Source organism: Rhinoderma darwinii, chromosome 12 (genome assembly GCF_050947455.1).
Source record: "Rhinoderma darwinii isolate aRhiDar2 chromosome 12, aRhiDar2.hap1, whole genome shotgun sequence".
NCBI lineage: Eukaryota > Metazoa > Chordata > Amphibia > Anura > Rhinodermatidae > Rhinoderma > Rhinoderma darwinii.
Window position 1 is genome coordinate 53,257,948 of NC_134698.1, and position 16,254 is coordinate 53,274,201.

A 16,254-nucleotide genomic window follows, 5' to 3' on the forward strand; every position below is an offset into this window, starting at 1 on the left:
CAATTTTGGGAATTGCTCCATCTCGTGACCAGCACTGGGAAATGTTATAAATTAGAATCTAATTTATTATATTTCCTGACTCGTGAAAAAATTAGAACAATGTTTAATCACTTATACACTAACTGTTTAACTAAAAAAAATAAAAAAATGCGACACATTACCTTTAAGACCCTATGAAACTCAGATATCCAATGGATAGAAAAGCAGAGAGTCCTAAAAAAAGACCTGGGAGTCTACCTCTATGGCACTAAAGATGAACCTGGCACCACATGCGTTGCCGAATCTATGCATTTTTGGGCAAACCAGCCCGTAAGTTAACTTAGGCGTAAAATCTTTAGGTATCAGATTCTGGCAACCATTTCCCTGTTAATAAAAAAGCAACAGGGATCATGGACGATGCCTCAGCTGAATCAGTCAGAAAAGCTGCAAGATCGTCAGTTCTGTCCAACACAGCCAGACGAGTATTATGGTTGAAATTTTGATCGGCAAAAACTGTGTCTCATTCCCTTTAGGGGCCGGAATGTGTTTGACTGAGGGCAGCATAATGTAGTGACATACATGCTGATTTCAGCGGGTTATCACTTGTTTACTTAAGTGCAGCCGTTTCTGAGAACTTACGTGCAAAACCCGGCCGGCACCGCCAGAGATCAGTCTGGCATATTCATGAGCTTGCTCTGCCCACTCTATACTGATTGACGGATGTCTCTCTATGCACAGTACTAAACATGTCAATCCGCACAGTAGGCAGAGCTAGCAAAGAGTGGGCAGAGCTAGAACAGTTCATGAATACACCGGGCTCGCCTCTGGCGGTCCTGCACAGGCATGTAAGCTCTCAGAAACAGCTTCACTTAAAAGAATAAATAACAGACCAATGAAATCAGTGTGTCTGTCCCTACATTATGCTGCCCACGGTGCATTACAGGTTCGCTTTAACCTCTGTATTTATATGTGCCTATCGTGGCCTATGGGTCATCTCTCCTGTCGTGCTGTCATGAAGGAAACCGAATTACGACTAACTAATTTTTGACATTGCAGTCAGCTATTTTGTTTCTACATCTCTACAGTAAGAAGACCCCACTAAACAATGCTTATAAGGCAGATATTGACGTTCACTGCACCCAAAGCTGAAATTTTAGGTATTACCAAAGTCCGGCTTTAAAAGCTATAGAAACCTTTACTGTAATTTTATTAAATTTTTTTTTTGCAAATGTATGTACAGTATTTTGGGCAAAAATTTTTTTTTCTATAATATCTTTATTTAAAATTCTGCATTGTTTCGGTGATACAGCTTCTATGCATCCACTTTGCATAGAAGCTGCATCTGCCGTCAGTCAGCTGGACTGACTGATTCAGGTTAAAGCGCTGAGATGCAGCTTCTACGATGATGCTAAAGTGGTTTCTTATTTGTCCAGTTTCACCCCTGAATGAGAAACTGGACGAATAAGAAACCAACTTCAGCATCGTGCTTCTATGCAAAGTGGATGCTTAGAAGCATGTCATAAAAGCTGCATCTCTAAAACAATGCAAATTTTTTTTTAGCCCAAAATACATACATTTGCAAAAAATGTTTTAAATACACACACACACACACACATCCCCCCCCCCCCTTTAAATAATAATTTATTCCACAGGAAAAATCTGTTCTATATTATTTAATGTTGTAATGAAATGTCCTCCAGAGCAGAAGGCAGTCTTTCCGCTTTGGTTAATACACATGCCTAATAGGGCATATGGATAGAGGTTGTCTGCCCAGTTGGCGTCTGTACCTGATAAATGTATTTCCAGGGTTTTTCCCAGGATATACTAAATATTCATATTATACAGTTATAGAACTTACTAATATGCTTGCTGTCCGTTTTCTGCAGCGGTTCGCTGAATTCAAAATGATCCTCCAGAAGTAAGCAATAAAGTTTCACATTGTTTTCCAGAGGTTTACTTTCCGCCATTCCCACCTCTGATGGACATTACATGCTCCACTGCTTGTGATTGACCGTTTCTTGCTATAAGTGTTTGTAGGGCGAAACTATCAATTAGAAGCAGGGGCAGTGGGAGGAGTTAACGATGCATCTCATGAACACCTTGGACGCCTTCACCTGGCACCAGCACAGACAACTGTGCATGGGCTGGAAGTTCCACAGCCGTGTTCTCAGTAATAAAGTGAATAGCGAAAATAAAGCGAAACGCCAGTTGGCCAGGTAATGTGTTCCTGTGAGAATAAAGAAGATTATCGTTACACCGTGGTGAGTGCAGTGTCCTATTTTCTATACATCAGTTCTATGGACTGTCTTTAAACGCGGAGCACCACCGGTGTTAGTAATATCCACTTGGAGCATCTCCGTGTTTTGGATCCTACACCACTGACAACCGTTAATGATCCTATTGGAATGTTAACGCCAATAATCACCATGCTCACTGTCTCTAAACCTATTAAATGGGGCCCTCGGATAGGGCACCATTTTTCTACTGACAGATTCCCTTTAAGCTAACCATAAATTTTTCAACCTGTGTAAAACAAAAGTCTCTCTTGTTTTTAAAAGGTATCATACTTGCACAAAAATGTTTTTTTTTGGCAGATTAGTATTCTTCTTGTACATTTGAAATGTATAACTAATAACAGATTCTACAAGAACTTTGAGCAATGCTTTATTAACAAACTTAACTCTGCTACATCTGTAGTTTCATATGTACGATCATATAAATACTATATTGGTACATTACCAGTGACTGTCTACTTTATGCTTACATTTGCAGATTTCCTTTCACATTCTTTCTCCATTCTGGAGCTCAAATTTCTTTTTCACCATGCCTTACCAGACCTGAGTGGGAAGACTTTATTAGATGTGGGCTCAAGACTTGGAGCAGTCCTGTATGCAGTAAGACATGAAATTAAATCTTTTGTGTACTCAGAAAAAAAAAGTAATTTAACAATGACTATTTAACATTCTATACCATCGAGTGGGTTCACGTATATCCGTACCGACCAAACTTCAAGAGTGTTCGAAGATCTAATAGTTAATAATGCAAAATATACTCCATACAAATATCTAGCAATCTACGAAGGATAACTGAATTAAAGGGGTTACCCGGGCACGGACAACTGATGACCTATCCACATGATACCCGATGTTATGCGGACCCCGCACCGACTATATGCTCCGGCGGCCTCCAGGCATCGGTTGTTATGCAGAGTTCGGAGCCGGAAGCAGATGGCTGTACACTGCATAGGGACCGTTCTGCAGAATTACAGCTCTCTCCTATTCACTTGAATAGGAGCAGAGCTGCAGATCAGCTGCTATTCTGAACCAAAGCCATCTGCTTCCACCATGGACGTCCGGTGGCCGGAGCAGCTGATCGGTGCGGGGTCCGGGTGTCGGAGCCCCACAATCATATACTGATGACCTATCCTGTGGATAGGTAATCAGTTGTCTGTGTCCGGACAACCCCTTCAAAATTTTCTAATAAATGATAATTTTAGGTTCTTCATGATTAGATTCTTTATGGTTGTATTCACCCGCAGCAACAAAAAAATTCATCAAGACTGAGTATTTAATAAGATTAGCAGTAAGAGTAACTTTGTGGATTGAATTATCCTTTTAAATGAAGTTTTCAGACAAATCTGTATTTATTAAAGTGAAGCTCCACCTTTCATTAACATTGACTATATAGTCCGTAAGTATAGGATTTAGCGTGTGTATGTATGTGTGTGTACAATTATATAATAATCATAAGGTCTAAGATTTATAATCACATATAAACACGTACATTACAGACCACAATACAGTGTGCAATACAGAACTGTATTTGTGGTCCATATGGATCAATACGGTCTAGAGAATATCACAATGTACACTATATGACCAAAAGTATGTGGACACCCATCCTAGATATTGAGTTTAGGTTTTAGTCACGCCATGTAATTTCCATAGACAAACATAGTAAACATTGGTAGTAGCACGGGTCCTACTGAAGAGCTCAGTGATTTTAAATAATTGTCATAGGATTCCACTTTTGCCACAGGTCAGTTCTTGAAATGTCTCATCTGCTATATTTTCCTCCGGTCAACTATAAGTGATATTATTGTGAAGTGGAGGTATCTAGGAGTAACAACAGCTCTCAGCCGGGAAGTGGTAGACCGTGCAAACTCACAGAGGGGAGCCGGCAAGAACTTAAGCGTGTGGCACCTAAAAATCACCTATCTGTTGCATCACTCACTACAGATGTAATGACGGAGGTAGGGAAACAGACAAGTGAGCCCTAATCTACCCGCCACTCAGTCCCTGCCTACTTGCAACGACCCGCCCTAGGCGACGGGGTAAAACTGGGCGACGGTCCCTACGCTCAATAAGTGCACGACAGACAAACAGACAAGGGTACACAGAAGCTGAGGGAAATGGGGCAGTTGCCCACGGCAACACCGTGAGCAACAAGAGTAGTCAAACCAGGAGTGTACGAGGTACCAAACGCAGAGCAGGAGAGTAGTGAATAAGCCAGGTTCAATATGAAGCAGGGTCAAATAGTTCAAGAAACTGCCGCAGGGCCAGGAAACTAAATGAGAAGAATCACAAGCAAGGAGGAATAGGAAAGGCAGGTATAAATAGACAGAGGGCGGGAGCTAGCTCCGTCTGGCCAGGCTGTGATAGGCTCTCCCACTCCTAAGCCTGCCATCCTGAGTGGTGGAAGATGGAGTCAGTCTCACAGACATAGAAGCAGGTGCAGACTGATTACCTATGGGCGTAGACACAGAAGCTGTGCCTGGCAGATCCTTTACAACAGATTTACAAACTGCCTCTGGAAATTACATCAGCACAAGAACTGTGCGGCAGGAGCTTTATGAAATGGGTTTCCAAGGCCAGGCAGCTGCACATACATCTTTCCAATTGGCTGGAGTGGTGTAAAGCATGACGCAGCTGGACTCTGGAGCAGTGGAAACATTTTCTCTGAGTGATGAATCATGTTTCACTATCTGGCAGTCTGATGGTTAAAATTTGGTTTGGCGGATACCTGGAGAATGCTACCTGTTGGAATACATATTGCCTACTGTAAAATTTGATGAAGGGGGGATAATGGTTTGGGCCTGTTTTCCGGATTTGGGCTATGTCCCCTATTTCCAGTGAAGGGTAATGTTCATACTACAACATACAAAGACATTTAGACAATTGTAGTCATCCAACTTTGTGGTAACAGTTTGGGGAAGGGCCTTTCCTGTTCTAGCATGACTATGCTCCTGGGTACGTAAGTATGGTCCATAAAGACATGGTGTGACTAGTTATGGTGTGGGGAAACACGAGTGCCTGTGCAAAGCCCTGACTTTGTCACCATCGAACACCTTTGGGATGAATTAAAAACCAGACCTTCTCATGCAACATTAGTGCCTGGCTTCACAAATGCTCTTTTGCCTGAATGGGCACAAATTCCCCCAGCCACACTCAAAAGAAAAGTGGAGGCTGATATAGCTGCCCAACTCCATATTAACAGCCATATCTTTGAAATTGGATGTACAACAAGCTCATATAGGTGTGATGGTCTGGTGTCCAAATACATTTGGCCATATCGTGTATATCCCTCTAAAATCACTGTACATAAAAAACACTGTATGCTGCTATATGAGAAAACAATATGCATCCATCCATAGGAATGCATTACTTTAGGGATCCAGAATGTAGTCGCGTGCATGATCTCTAAGGCATAAGGATCTGTACTTTCACTTGTGAATCAAAGGATTGTTTAAAACCATCACTTTTCTTGTCTGAACTGTGTGCTGTAATCTGTAAAATGATGATAACAGACCTAGTGTACCATACATGTGCAAATATATATAGAAAAAAAATATGTAATGAAATTCATTACAGTACAACAAATTGGCTATGTACCCATGCCAGGTCAGCCAAGAGTTTCTAAAGTGAAGCAAAACAAATAGAAAAATTTAGCATCACGTTTTTTTTCTTTCCAATTTAGGGTTATGTTTACAGTTCAGCCAGTAGATTGGAAGGAGTGGAAATCACTGCTGAATTCTGTGATTTGCAAGACAAGATCATAAATAAGTATAATTTTTCTGACAGAATTCAGGTAAGTTAAAGCATATTTATGGAGTGTATGGGCCAAAGTAAAATAACATCCCATGTTGCGTCCCTTCCTCTAACACACCAGTGTGCCTAATACAACACAGCACCTACAGACATACATTAAAGGGGTTGTCCAGGCTTAAACATTGTTCCCACTATACAAAAAAATGCAGCCCCCTCTACCCAGCATGTACATAATGCATCTATGACTTGGTCCTTACATTGCCTCTCCCCTGTAGAGCGGCCACATTACTCTTCCTCTGAAAGACCAATTGTATGGCCAGAAAATTTAAGAATAAGATATACATCTATTTTTTTCTGGGTTGGACCATGGCTGCTGTGCTGATCTCATGAAATTTTTAGTTCTGGGTTTCTTCAAGTTCAGTATTTTCATTAGACATTAGATGAGATTTATAAAAAAAAAAAACTAGCGCAAAAGAAGGTGGGAAGCTGTATGTAATAACCAGTAAGGTTGCTGCTTTTATTTTCTAAAGAGCCTCAGGAAAATCAGATCTTAAATCTAATTGCTTGATCCGGGCAATTCCTCCATTTTTCCTTTGCACTAAATCTGAAATATCTCTAACACTTTATGAACCAAAATAACCACACTCATAAATGTGCACATTTATGAAACCACACGAGAAGAATCACAAGCAAGGAGGAACAGGAAAGGCAGGTATAAATAGACAGAGGGCGGAAGCTAGCTCCTTCTGGCCAGGCTGTGATGGGCTCTCCCACTCCTAAGCCTGCCATCCTGAGTGGTGGAAGATGGAGTCAGTCTCACAGACATAGAACCAGGTGCAGACTGATTACCCATGGGCGTATACACAGAAGCTGTGCCTGGCAGATCCTTTACATGTATAGTGATATTATTTGGTATCTATGTGACTGTATAATTCAGTCACTGTGTATTGATGCATTTTTTTCCCATGATATAATGGTGTTATTCAGTAACAGTATGGTGGTATTTATCAGTATAGTGGTATTATTTGATAAAAATTTGGTAGCTATATGTGGTAAAATGTTGTGGAGATATCATACCACTTGTATAGTGGTATTATTTAGTAATTGCATGATTATACTTTAGAGAGGTAAACTTTTATATCTACATCAGGGTTTATGATGGAGTAAATTACATAAATTACAAGGGCTGATTTATCTTTGGATACAGGTTCCGGGCAGCTCAATGCTGATTTTCATTATAAAATAATATCTAGGGATAGTCTATTGCTGAGACAGTGTCACAGCTACAGGGTATATGGATCCAGTGGGTCGCTGCACCGTGGTGGAGTAGCAGCTGGTCAAACAAAATGTCGATGACAGTCACTAGGGTGAGAGTACCTGGATTGCTGGCTTGTGCCGGATAACCAGAAGCAAGCTGGTTCCAGACTATTGGAAGCTGGCTTGTGCTGCACTATTGCACTTGTCATCGAAACTTGTCTTGGATACTGGACTTGAACACCGAAGTCGTCTTGGACAATGGACTTGGCAAGGACCCCGGACGAAGATGGTGAAGTCGTCTCGGACAATGGACTTGAACACAGAAGTCGTTGTGGATAATGGACTTGTCAAAAATAGGGATTTTGCTGATACCCTCACTTATTTATTATATACAAAGTGAGTTTAGGGGAACCACAAAGGTGTATACCACCAGTTAATGCTATTTTATTATTATGGAAATAGGAAGAAGGGAAAAGAATTGTGGTTCCTATAGGAAATGAAAATAATAAACTTTATTAATATGTTTAGGTTAAAATAATTCTATATTTTTCAATGTAGGTCAAAATTATTAGCAGTGCAGAAGACCCCTTGTCCTGCACTTAGAGAGCAAAATTTGTCTTGTATATACTTAATTATCGGTTGCTACTATCATACAACAACAAAATTGGACTTTATTGCTTACTGAAGTAAGTAAAGATCTGATCACACTGGTTTGTGTGCACTGCGTGAATCAGCATTGGCTGTCAGTCTCTAAACATTATATCAGTTTTATTGTGTGCACTGACAGTTGCAGTATTTTCTATTAGTAAATAGACATTGTATCAATTTCTTGGTTCTGTGCTATGCACTGATTGTGTCACTATTAGCTTGCTAGTCCATAGAAATTGTCAGTTATTTAAAGTTCTCATGTTCACTGAATATATCAGCACTTGCTGCTAATCCATAATTGGGATGAATTGCATTAGCGTATCGTGCTAGGATTTAATTTTTATATTCTGTATATGTCTATTTTACAATTATTCAATTAATACATCAGTCCACATTAAGTTGTTTTGCCACGCTGGTCATTTCTACCAGAAATAGCAACGATGCGGTAACCTGTGTGAATGAGCACTACAGGGAATGCTCTGAATGTTAAATGCTCACTGTCAGTTCTCACCGTGGGTTTGTGAGAGACTGAGCAACGGCACTATGCGATATTTAAGCGAAATGGCTTATGTGTTCTGCTTATGCAATTGACATACACCACCGATCCTCGTTATTGGGAACAGCAGCGATATAGTACGCCTACTTGCAGATAGAGTTGCACTGTGTAATGTGCTGTATTTATGGGCTGTTTACTGTCTGTAATCGCCGCTTTCCGTGTTAGGCAGTGAATAGCAGCAAGATATAATATTCTGGCCAGGCAGCCTGTATATGTCAGTGGGCTTAGTGAGCGCTATAAATTCAATTAGCAATGCACTTTGTAATGTGCTCCATTTATGAGCTGCTTGCTGTTTATATAATGGACTTGGACACAAGTCGTCTCGGACAATAGACTTGATACAGATACTGGACTTAGATACTGGATACAGCTAGGGAACCATTTGCATGGCAAACACCTTTTAAAGGCCAGGGTGCTCAGAAAGTTGGGGCTAATTTTACTGGTGGGCGTGATGGCCCTTTAAGGCTTGGTAAGAGTGCACGCGCGCACCCTATAGGACAGCCGGGGAGGGGAGAGAAAGCAGAGAGCACAGCGGTCAGGCATCCCTGGGAAGGGGGACGCCGGTGAAGGGACACAGTCCAGCGGTCGCTGGTAAGAGGGGAATGCTGGCGGTCCACGGCAGCGCCGCTGGATAGTGATCAGAACAGGAAATATCGTGAGATCACGACAGCACATAAGTCTCAGACTTTAGGCATGTACCTTCGAGCCTTTATAACTCAAAAAAATGGGTGGTTTGTAGAATTCTTCTGGTGTCCTTTATAGTGGCGGATTCCAAATAAATCAATGGGATCTACTGGAAACAACCCAACCTAAAAATTAAATGCTGAATTGCTGATTCGTTGCTATTTTTTTTTCCATGGATAGATGACAACTAACATTTATGGGGTGGCAGTCATTTATCATCCAGCTTCAGTTTTTCTATACCTAACAGCATAACCCAGTGGTTCCATGAGGAGGACCACTTAATATTCTCTTAGCAAAGGTTCTTGGGAATGTTCCTTCTTCTTGTCACTGATTCCTGTATGTGAGCATGCTTTCTCTGGAGTGTTTTCTACCTTTTCTTCTTGCAGGTGCACCATTCAGATATTTGCAGTAAAAAGATCCTTCTGCACCAAGCTGATGTGGTTGTACTAAATAATGTTTTCGAGTACTTCCTGAACAAGGAGGAACAAACAAAGTAATCCATTATGTTAACGTATACTTACTCTATAATTTCAGAGCATCTATCAGCATCTCATTAATTTTACTACTGTTCAATATCACTCATCTTAAAGAGAAGGTTCATTTTTAAACATCTGGCATGTCACCGAGACACGTCAGAAGATGTAATCGTTGGAGTGTCTGTATTTTGTGAGCCGCGACAAGCTCTAGAATAAAGGGGCCGCGGCGCTCTTCTTTAGCCATCTTTGGATGATCATCGCAGTACAATTGAAGTGAATTAGAGCCATAGTTCATTTGTTCTGTTGATCCATGAAAATTGCCAGATTTTCACACTAATAGAAGCATGTTGGTATCAATTTCACGGTAAGAAATATGACTTTCTCTGTGTTAACAGTGTTTTAAAATTGTTCCTTCCAGAGCCTGGAAATTTATGTGTAAAAACTTAAAGAAGAGAGGGTGCCTTATAGTGACAGTACCTAGCTTAAAGGAATCCTTCAGAAAGCTCCAGGTTAGTTGTCTTGTAAATCTGGAAAATAGAAAACCTCACCCATTGATTATTTTGATATCATCCCTTCTTTAAATCCCAGAGATTACTCATAGATGGGAACAAGGGATGGGGATAGTTTAGGGCACTATTTTGGCCTCCGTCGGGCTATTGACGCGTTTACCATGTACGTCAGAAGCTTTCCTGGTGTACAGGCTAAACGTACATCACAAACGTGATGTGAACATGGTCTTTGAAATAATCAGCTCAGGTGACCCGGTTACATAAATTTCACCCGAAACCTATATTTTCAGATTTACATTTTTCAACAGGTTCTCTAATTTATTTATTTTTTTACAAAAATAGAGAAAGGTATTGTGTACATTCTGTCAAGCCTCCTTGCCTGTTTTGTGACCTCCATTCAGTGGCAGTCCTGACTTGTGGTTGAAGAAACAGTCCAGACACACTGTATTATGCCTGAGGGTTGACGCTTAAAGGGGTTGTCCGGGAATAGATTGTATTTCTATTTTAACTTAATGTGACATGTAAAATTAACTTCCTAATATAATTTCTGTTTATATCTTGTGCCATTACTCACTTGACCGCTCCAAGAGTAAATTTTTCACTTCCTCTGACATTCCGAGTCTTTGCTCAGCCAGCACTTCAGGGAGAGCAAAGACACGACGCGTCATCATCTAGGTTTACAGGCATGGATAATGGGGTAATATACAGGATGATGGGGGTTATACACAGGGATGATGGGGGTTATACACAGGGATGATGGGAGTTATACACAGGGATGATGGGAGTTATACACAGGGATGATGGGAGTTATACACAGGGATGATGAGGTAATACACAGGGATGATGGGGGTTATACACCAGGATGATGGGGGTTATACACAGGGATGATGGGGTTATACGCAGGGATGATGGGGGTTATACACAACGATAATGAGGTAATACACAGGGATGATGGGGGTTATATAATTGGGTAATACACAGGGATGATGGCGGTTATATACAGGGATGGTTAGGTAATACACAGGGATGATAGGGGTTACATACAGGGATGATGGGGTAAGACACAGGGTTGATAGGGGTTATACACAGGGATGATGGGTGTTAAATACAGGGATGATGGGGGTTACATACAGGTTGTATACAGGTATGATGGCTTTCTATCATCCCTGTGTATAACCCCCATCATCCCTGTGTATTACATCATCATCTCTGTTTATAACCCCATCATCCGTGTGTAAAACCCCATCATCCCTGTGTATTACCCTCAACATCCCTGTATATAACCTCCATCATGCCTGTATAGAATCGGCATCAGCCCTGTATATAAACCCCATCATCCCTGTATATAACCCCCATCACCCTGGTGTGATTATTACTGGGTGTGTGTGACAGTGCAGGGAGCTGGATGACTGTAATTAGAGCAGAGAATGACCTGTGAACTTAGAGGGGTGTGGCCGTATGCAAATAGCGGAGATGCTGTGGAGGAAGAGGGGGGATTTAAGTTGTCTCCTCAGATGCAGCAAGGGATCATGGGTATGGTGGGTTACAAGACAGGAAACATCCAGGAACAGAAGCAAGAGATATAAACAAACAGAGCAGCAGTGACGATTGAGATCAAACAGAAACTGGTTAGAAGGTTATTAGGGGGTATTAGGGAAGGCAAACCAAGGCTGGGGGACACTTTTTAGAAAATATTTTTTTCCTGACCAACCCCGTTAACACAGAAATTCAAAGAACACCAAAGGAAGAATCCCTGTGTCATGCACCACCCCCTCAGACTCTGTACTAGGCAAAACACAGTGGGACAGATGTATTAATATTGTCTAAAATAAGGACAGCATAAACCTAGAGAAGAAAGGCAGATGTGCCAAAATTAATCAGTGGCGCACACTGTGTGATAGATTTGGCGCATCTTGATAGACATGTTAGACACTTTTTTTTAACTTATGCCATTTGTTGGTTGGCTTACTTTAATAAAGTTATTAGTAGTGAAAAAAAAAAAAAACCTTTTCCCATTTTTCCTCTAAAGTAATGTAAAAAATAAAAAATAAATAAATTGGTATCGCTGCGTCCATAAAAGTCGGAACTATTATAATATACCATTATTGAACTCACACAGTGAACGCAGTAAAAACCAAAAAATGTAATCGCTGTTTTTTGGTCACTTTATATTAATAAAAGGTGATAAAGTTGTACGTACCAAAAAATAGTATCAATTAAAACTACAGCTCGTCCTGCAAAAAATAAGCCCTCACACCGCTCAATCCACGGAAAAATAAAAAAGTTATGGCTCTCAGAATGTTGTGAAACAAAACTATTTTTTTTTCAACAAAAAGGTTTTTTCTTTTTAAAAGTAGTAAAATATATATATATATAATATATAAATTTGGTATCGCCGTAATCGTATTGACCCGCAGAATAAAGTTCAGTTGTTGTTTTTACCGCACGGTGAAAGCCGTAAAAACGAAAACCAAAAAAACAATGTAGGAATCACAGATTTTTTCCAATTTCAGCCCACAAAGAATTTTTTTCAAGTTTTCCAGTACATTATATGGTGCCATCAGAAACTACAACTCCTCCCGCAAATAATAAGCCCTCACACCGCTCCATTGACGGAAAAATACAAAAATTATGGCTCTTGGAACGCGCGGAGTGAAAACGAAAAAAGGCTCGGTCCTTAAGGGGTTGTCCCTACCGGACAACTGATGACCTATCCACCAAATAGGTCATCAGTAAACAAGCTGTGTGGGTCCGACACCCGGACCCCGCACCAATCAGCTGCTCTGGCTGCCATCGGGCACCAGACATCCATGCCAGAAGCAGATGGCTCCGATCACGGAATAGCGGCAGAGCTGCAGTTCTGCCGCTATGCAGTGTACGGAGCCAACTGCCTCCAGCTCCATAGACTGCATACTGTGCAATGACATCCGGTGCCCGAAGGCAGCCAGAACAGCTAATTAGCTGGGGTCCAGGTGTCGGACCCCCCACCGATCGTATACTGATGACCTATCCGGTGGATAGCTCATCAGTTATCCAGTAGTAACGTTAAAGGGGTTGTGCAGGCTTGCGGCTGCTTTTGATACTGATGACCTCTCCACAGGATCGGTCATCAGAATATGTTCGGTGGGGTACGACACCCGGTTTTGCTGTTCTGGTTGCCTCCCGGCGCCAGAAGCTATGCAGGGGTTGGTGCCGGAAGCAGAAGGCTCTGGCCACTGTATATGACAGCCGTGCTGCAACTCTGCACCTATTCAAGTGAATAAGAGCAGAGCTGCAGTAACCCAGCACGGCCGCTATACAGTGGTCAGAGCCTTCTGTGGATAGGTCATCATATCGTATAAAAAAACCAGATAAAATCGTATAAAAAAAACAGCCCCCAACCTGGACAACCCCTTTAAGTAAGGTCTTGTTTATTTAGAATCCCACTTTACATTGAACATTTTTCAGGTTTATAGTAATTCTGTGTTTGTTTTTGCAGATAAATAGACAACTAAGTCAGTGGGTAGAAGAAATTGAACTGGATACAGATATCTTCTTAGGTCCAGACACTGACCCGGAGGCTCTTAATGACATTCATCTATATACAGTCCTATAGAAGAAGATGAAACTGACTTCTTTTTCCCCTCAGTAAAATGAATACGACTTTGTTTCTGGAAATTGTCTTTTTATGCGTCTGCCAGGCTTGGAAACTTGTTTTCAATAAACCAATAATCAATTATTTTATATACTTTGGCTCTATTCACATGACAGGGTCCGAGTGTCGGCCGATAAAAACGTCCGTTTTGCATCCGTTCCGTTTCCGTGTTTCTGTTTTTAACGGCCGATTTTGATGCATTTTGCATCAGTTTTTTTCCCTGTCCGTTTTGAAAATGGATGAATTTCATTTGTCAATTTTTTTTGCCACACACTTCCCTCAGTAGATAATGCCACACAGCCCCTGTAGAAAATGGCACATTGCCCACTGTAGATAATGCCACACAGCCCCTGTAGATACTGCTACAGCCCCCCTGTAGATACTGCCACAGCCCCCCTGTAGGTAGTGGCACACAGGCCGGGGATTCCGCTTCACGTCCCTGTCCATATAAGGACAGTGAAGTCAGGAACTTCTCCTGGAGCGGAATCACCGGTCGTTGTGGCCGGGGATTCCGCCTCATGATTAGGGGACCGCTGCAGAAGTCCCTGACGTCACTGTCCATATATGGACAGTGACTTGTCCTGGAGCGGAATTCCGGCGACAGCTTCGGCAACGCTGTGGCTGGGGATTAGGATTCCGCTCCTGCAGGGTACAAAAAAATCTCCTCCTCACATGCAATTCGCACTGAGGAAGAGGAGAGAGCGAACGAGTGACAGAAAGCACGGCCGTCACTCGGATCACATCCAAGTGGCAGCCATTCTTTACTTGGCCCCATACACTTCTATGGGAGCTGTGCGGCCGGGAAAACCGCCCAAAATAGGGCATGTCCGATTTTTTGGACGGGCCGGTTTAGCTCCTATTGTTCCTACTGCGGCCGTGTGACGGCCGTTTTTTGAACGGCCGAGAATCCCTGTCATGTGAATAAAGCCTTTGTCATTGGATATTTTCAAAACATGGAAAGCAGCAATATATGTATATATTTAGGCCTCATTCGAACAAGCATATTTCACGAACAACACCCTGACCAATGTAACTTAATGTGGCTAGTCACACGCACGTGTTTTTCACGGCACGTGTGTCCGTTGTGTAAAACTCACCGTATGTTCTATTTTGGCCCATTTTTGCGGAGCTCATCGCCCATTGAAGCCAATGGGTGCATGAAAACAACGGACAGCACAAGGGCGACATCTATGTGCTGTCAATGTTTCACGCATCAGTTACTAAAGAAATGCTGAGGAAAAAGTAAAACCAGGAAGTGCTTACAGAGGAAAACACAGATGAGAAAAACGATGCCACACGGAAACCACACTGCCCTTTTTTGTGCACGCAAATCGGACACGCTCCTGTGAATCAGGCCTTACTGTACATCCATAATCGAGAGATGTGAGCATCTAGAGAAAATAAAAAAAAAATTTGGTCTACCAACAACAGGAAAAAATACATGGTCAGCGCCTCCAATTTTTACACTGATCTATTGCTGCTAAGCAAAAATATAGAAAACAAACAGGAGGTTCTTAGTAAACATTTTGATCAAACTATATAAGCCAACTTGCCACTCCACGGCGACCTCTTTAAAGTGGGTCCCTACTCTATTGGGTAGAGTACCGCATGGAGCAACCCCTGAAATGCAGATAAACGTATTCTGTTCCCTTACTACCAGGCTTTCATCTGCGTGCATGCGGGACCTGGCCATGCGCAGTGTGTCAGTGGAGGTTGGTGATGGACGTGTTTTGTAACATGATCCTCCATCTCTGGTCATTTTCTGTGGCATACTGTAGGGGGGAGAAGGCTGTGTTAAAAAGGGGCCATGGCTTCAGAGTGATAAACCGTAGAACGTCCAATGTGTAAATTGTCTATAATCCCGTTTCCAACACATTTGTAAAGATTATACATAAAGTGACCAACTCCTAATTAATTGAGGGCTGTGATCCCAGCGATCACATCATCCAGTCACATGATCACCGGCACCAATAGAGGCAGAGGCAGTGCCTATGTAATACACAGCACTTGTTAAAGAGGCTGTCACCAGATTCTCAAACCCCTATCTCCTATTGCATGTGATCGGCGCTGCCATGTAGATAACAGTAACGTTTTTTTTAAAACGTTCATTTTTGGGCAAGTTATGATCTATTTTATATATATATATGCAAATGAGCTTTGAAATGGACAACTGGGCGTTTTTTTTTCGTTATGTCCAACTGGGCGTGTATTGTGTTTCTAACTGGGCGTGTTTACTTGTTTCACTAACTGGGTGTTGTGGAGAGAAGTGTATGATGCTGACGAATCAGTGACCAATCAGCATCATGCACTCCTCTCCATTCATTTACACAGCACATAGTGTTCTTACTAGAACGATGTGCAGCCATATACACAAGTGTCCTGATAATGAATACACATGACCTCCAGCCTGGACGTCATGTGTATTCAGAATCCTGACACTTCTGAATCTTTTCTGTGAGATTCC

At 41.8% G+C, this 16,254-nt stretch overlaps 1 protein-coding gene and 1 long non-coding RNA gene across 5 annotated transcripts in view; one reads left to right on the forward strand and one right to left on the reverse strand.

The window, feature by feature from the left end:
• LOC142664529 (uncharacterized) overlaps nt 1-14,175 on the forward strand; it is a 49,029-nt gene extending 34,854 nt beyond the window's left edge. For 3 of the 4 annotated variants that reach the window (XM_075843680.1, XM_075843679.1, XM_075843682.1), the window contains 5 exons: nt 2,752-2,873; nt 5,956-6,066; nt 9,558-9,664; nt 10,066-10,156; nt 13,635-14,173. In XM_075843680.1, coding sequence (XP_075699795.1) covers nt 2,752-2,873; nt 5,956-6,066; nt 9,558-9,664; nt 10,066-10,156; nt 13,635-13,751 — 548 coding nt within the window. In that variant the 3' untranslated portion in view covers nt 13,752-14,173. Of the gene's footprint in view, nt 1-2,751; nt 2,874-5,955; nt 6,067-9,557; nt 9,665-10,065; nt 10,157-13,634 lie in introns of all 4 variants that reach the window. The other variant, XM_075843681.1, reaches the window with a different exon arrangement.
• On the reverse strand, nt 1,677-15,556 carry LOC142664532 (uncharacterized). The gene is made up of 4 exons (XR_012851304.1): nt 15,445-15,556; nt 15,054-15,181; nt 2,744-2,864; nt 1,677-2,206 (listed from the first exon to the last, which is right to left on the reverse strand). It is a non-coding gene; the product is annotated as an uncharacterized LOC142664532 (long non-coding RNA).
• Nucleotides 15,557-16,254: the final 698 nt, after the last annotated feature.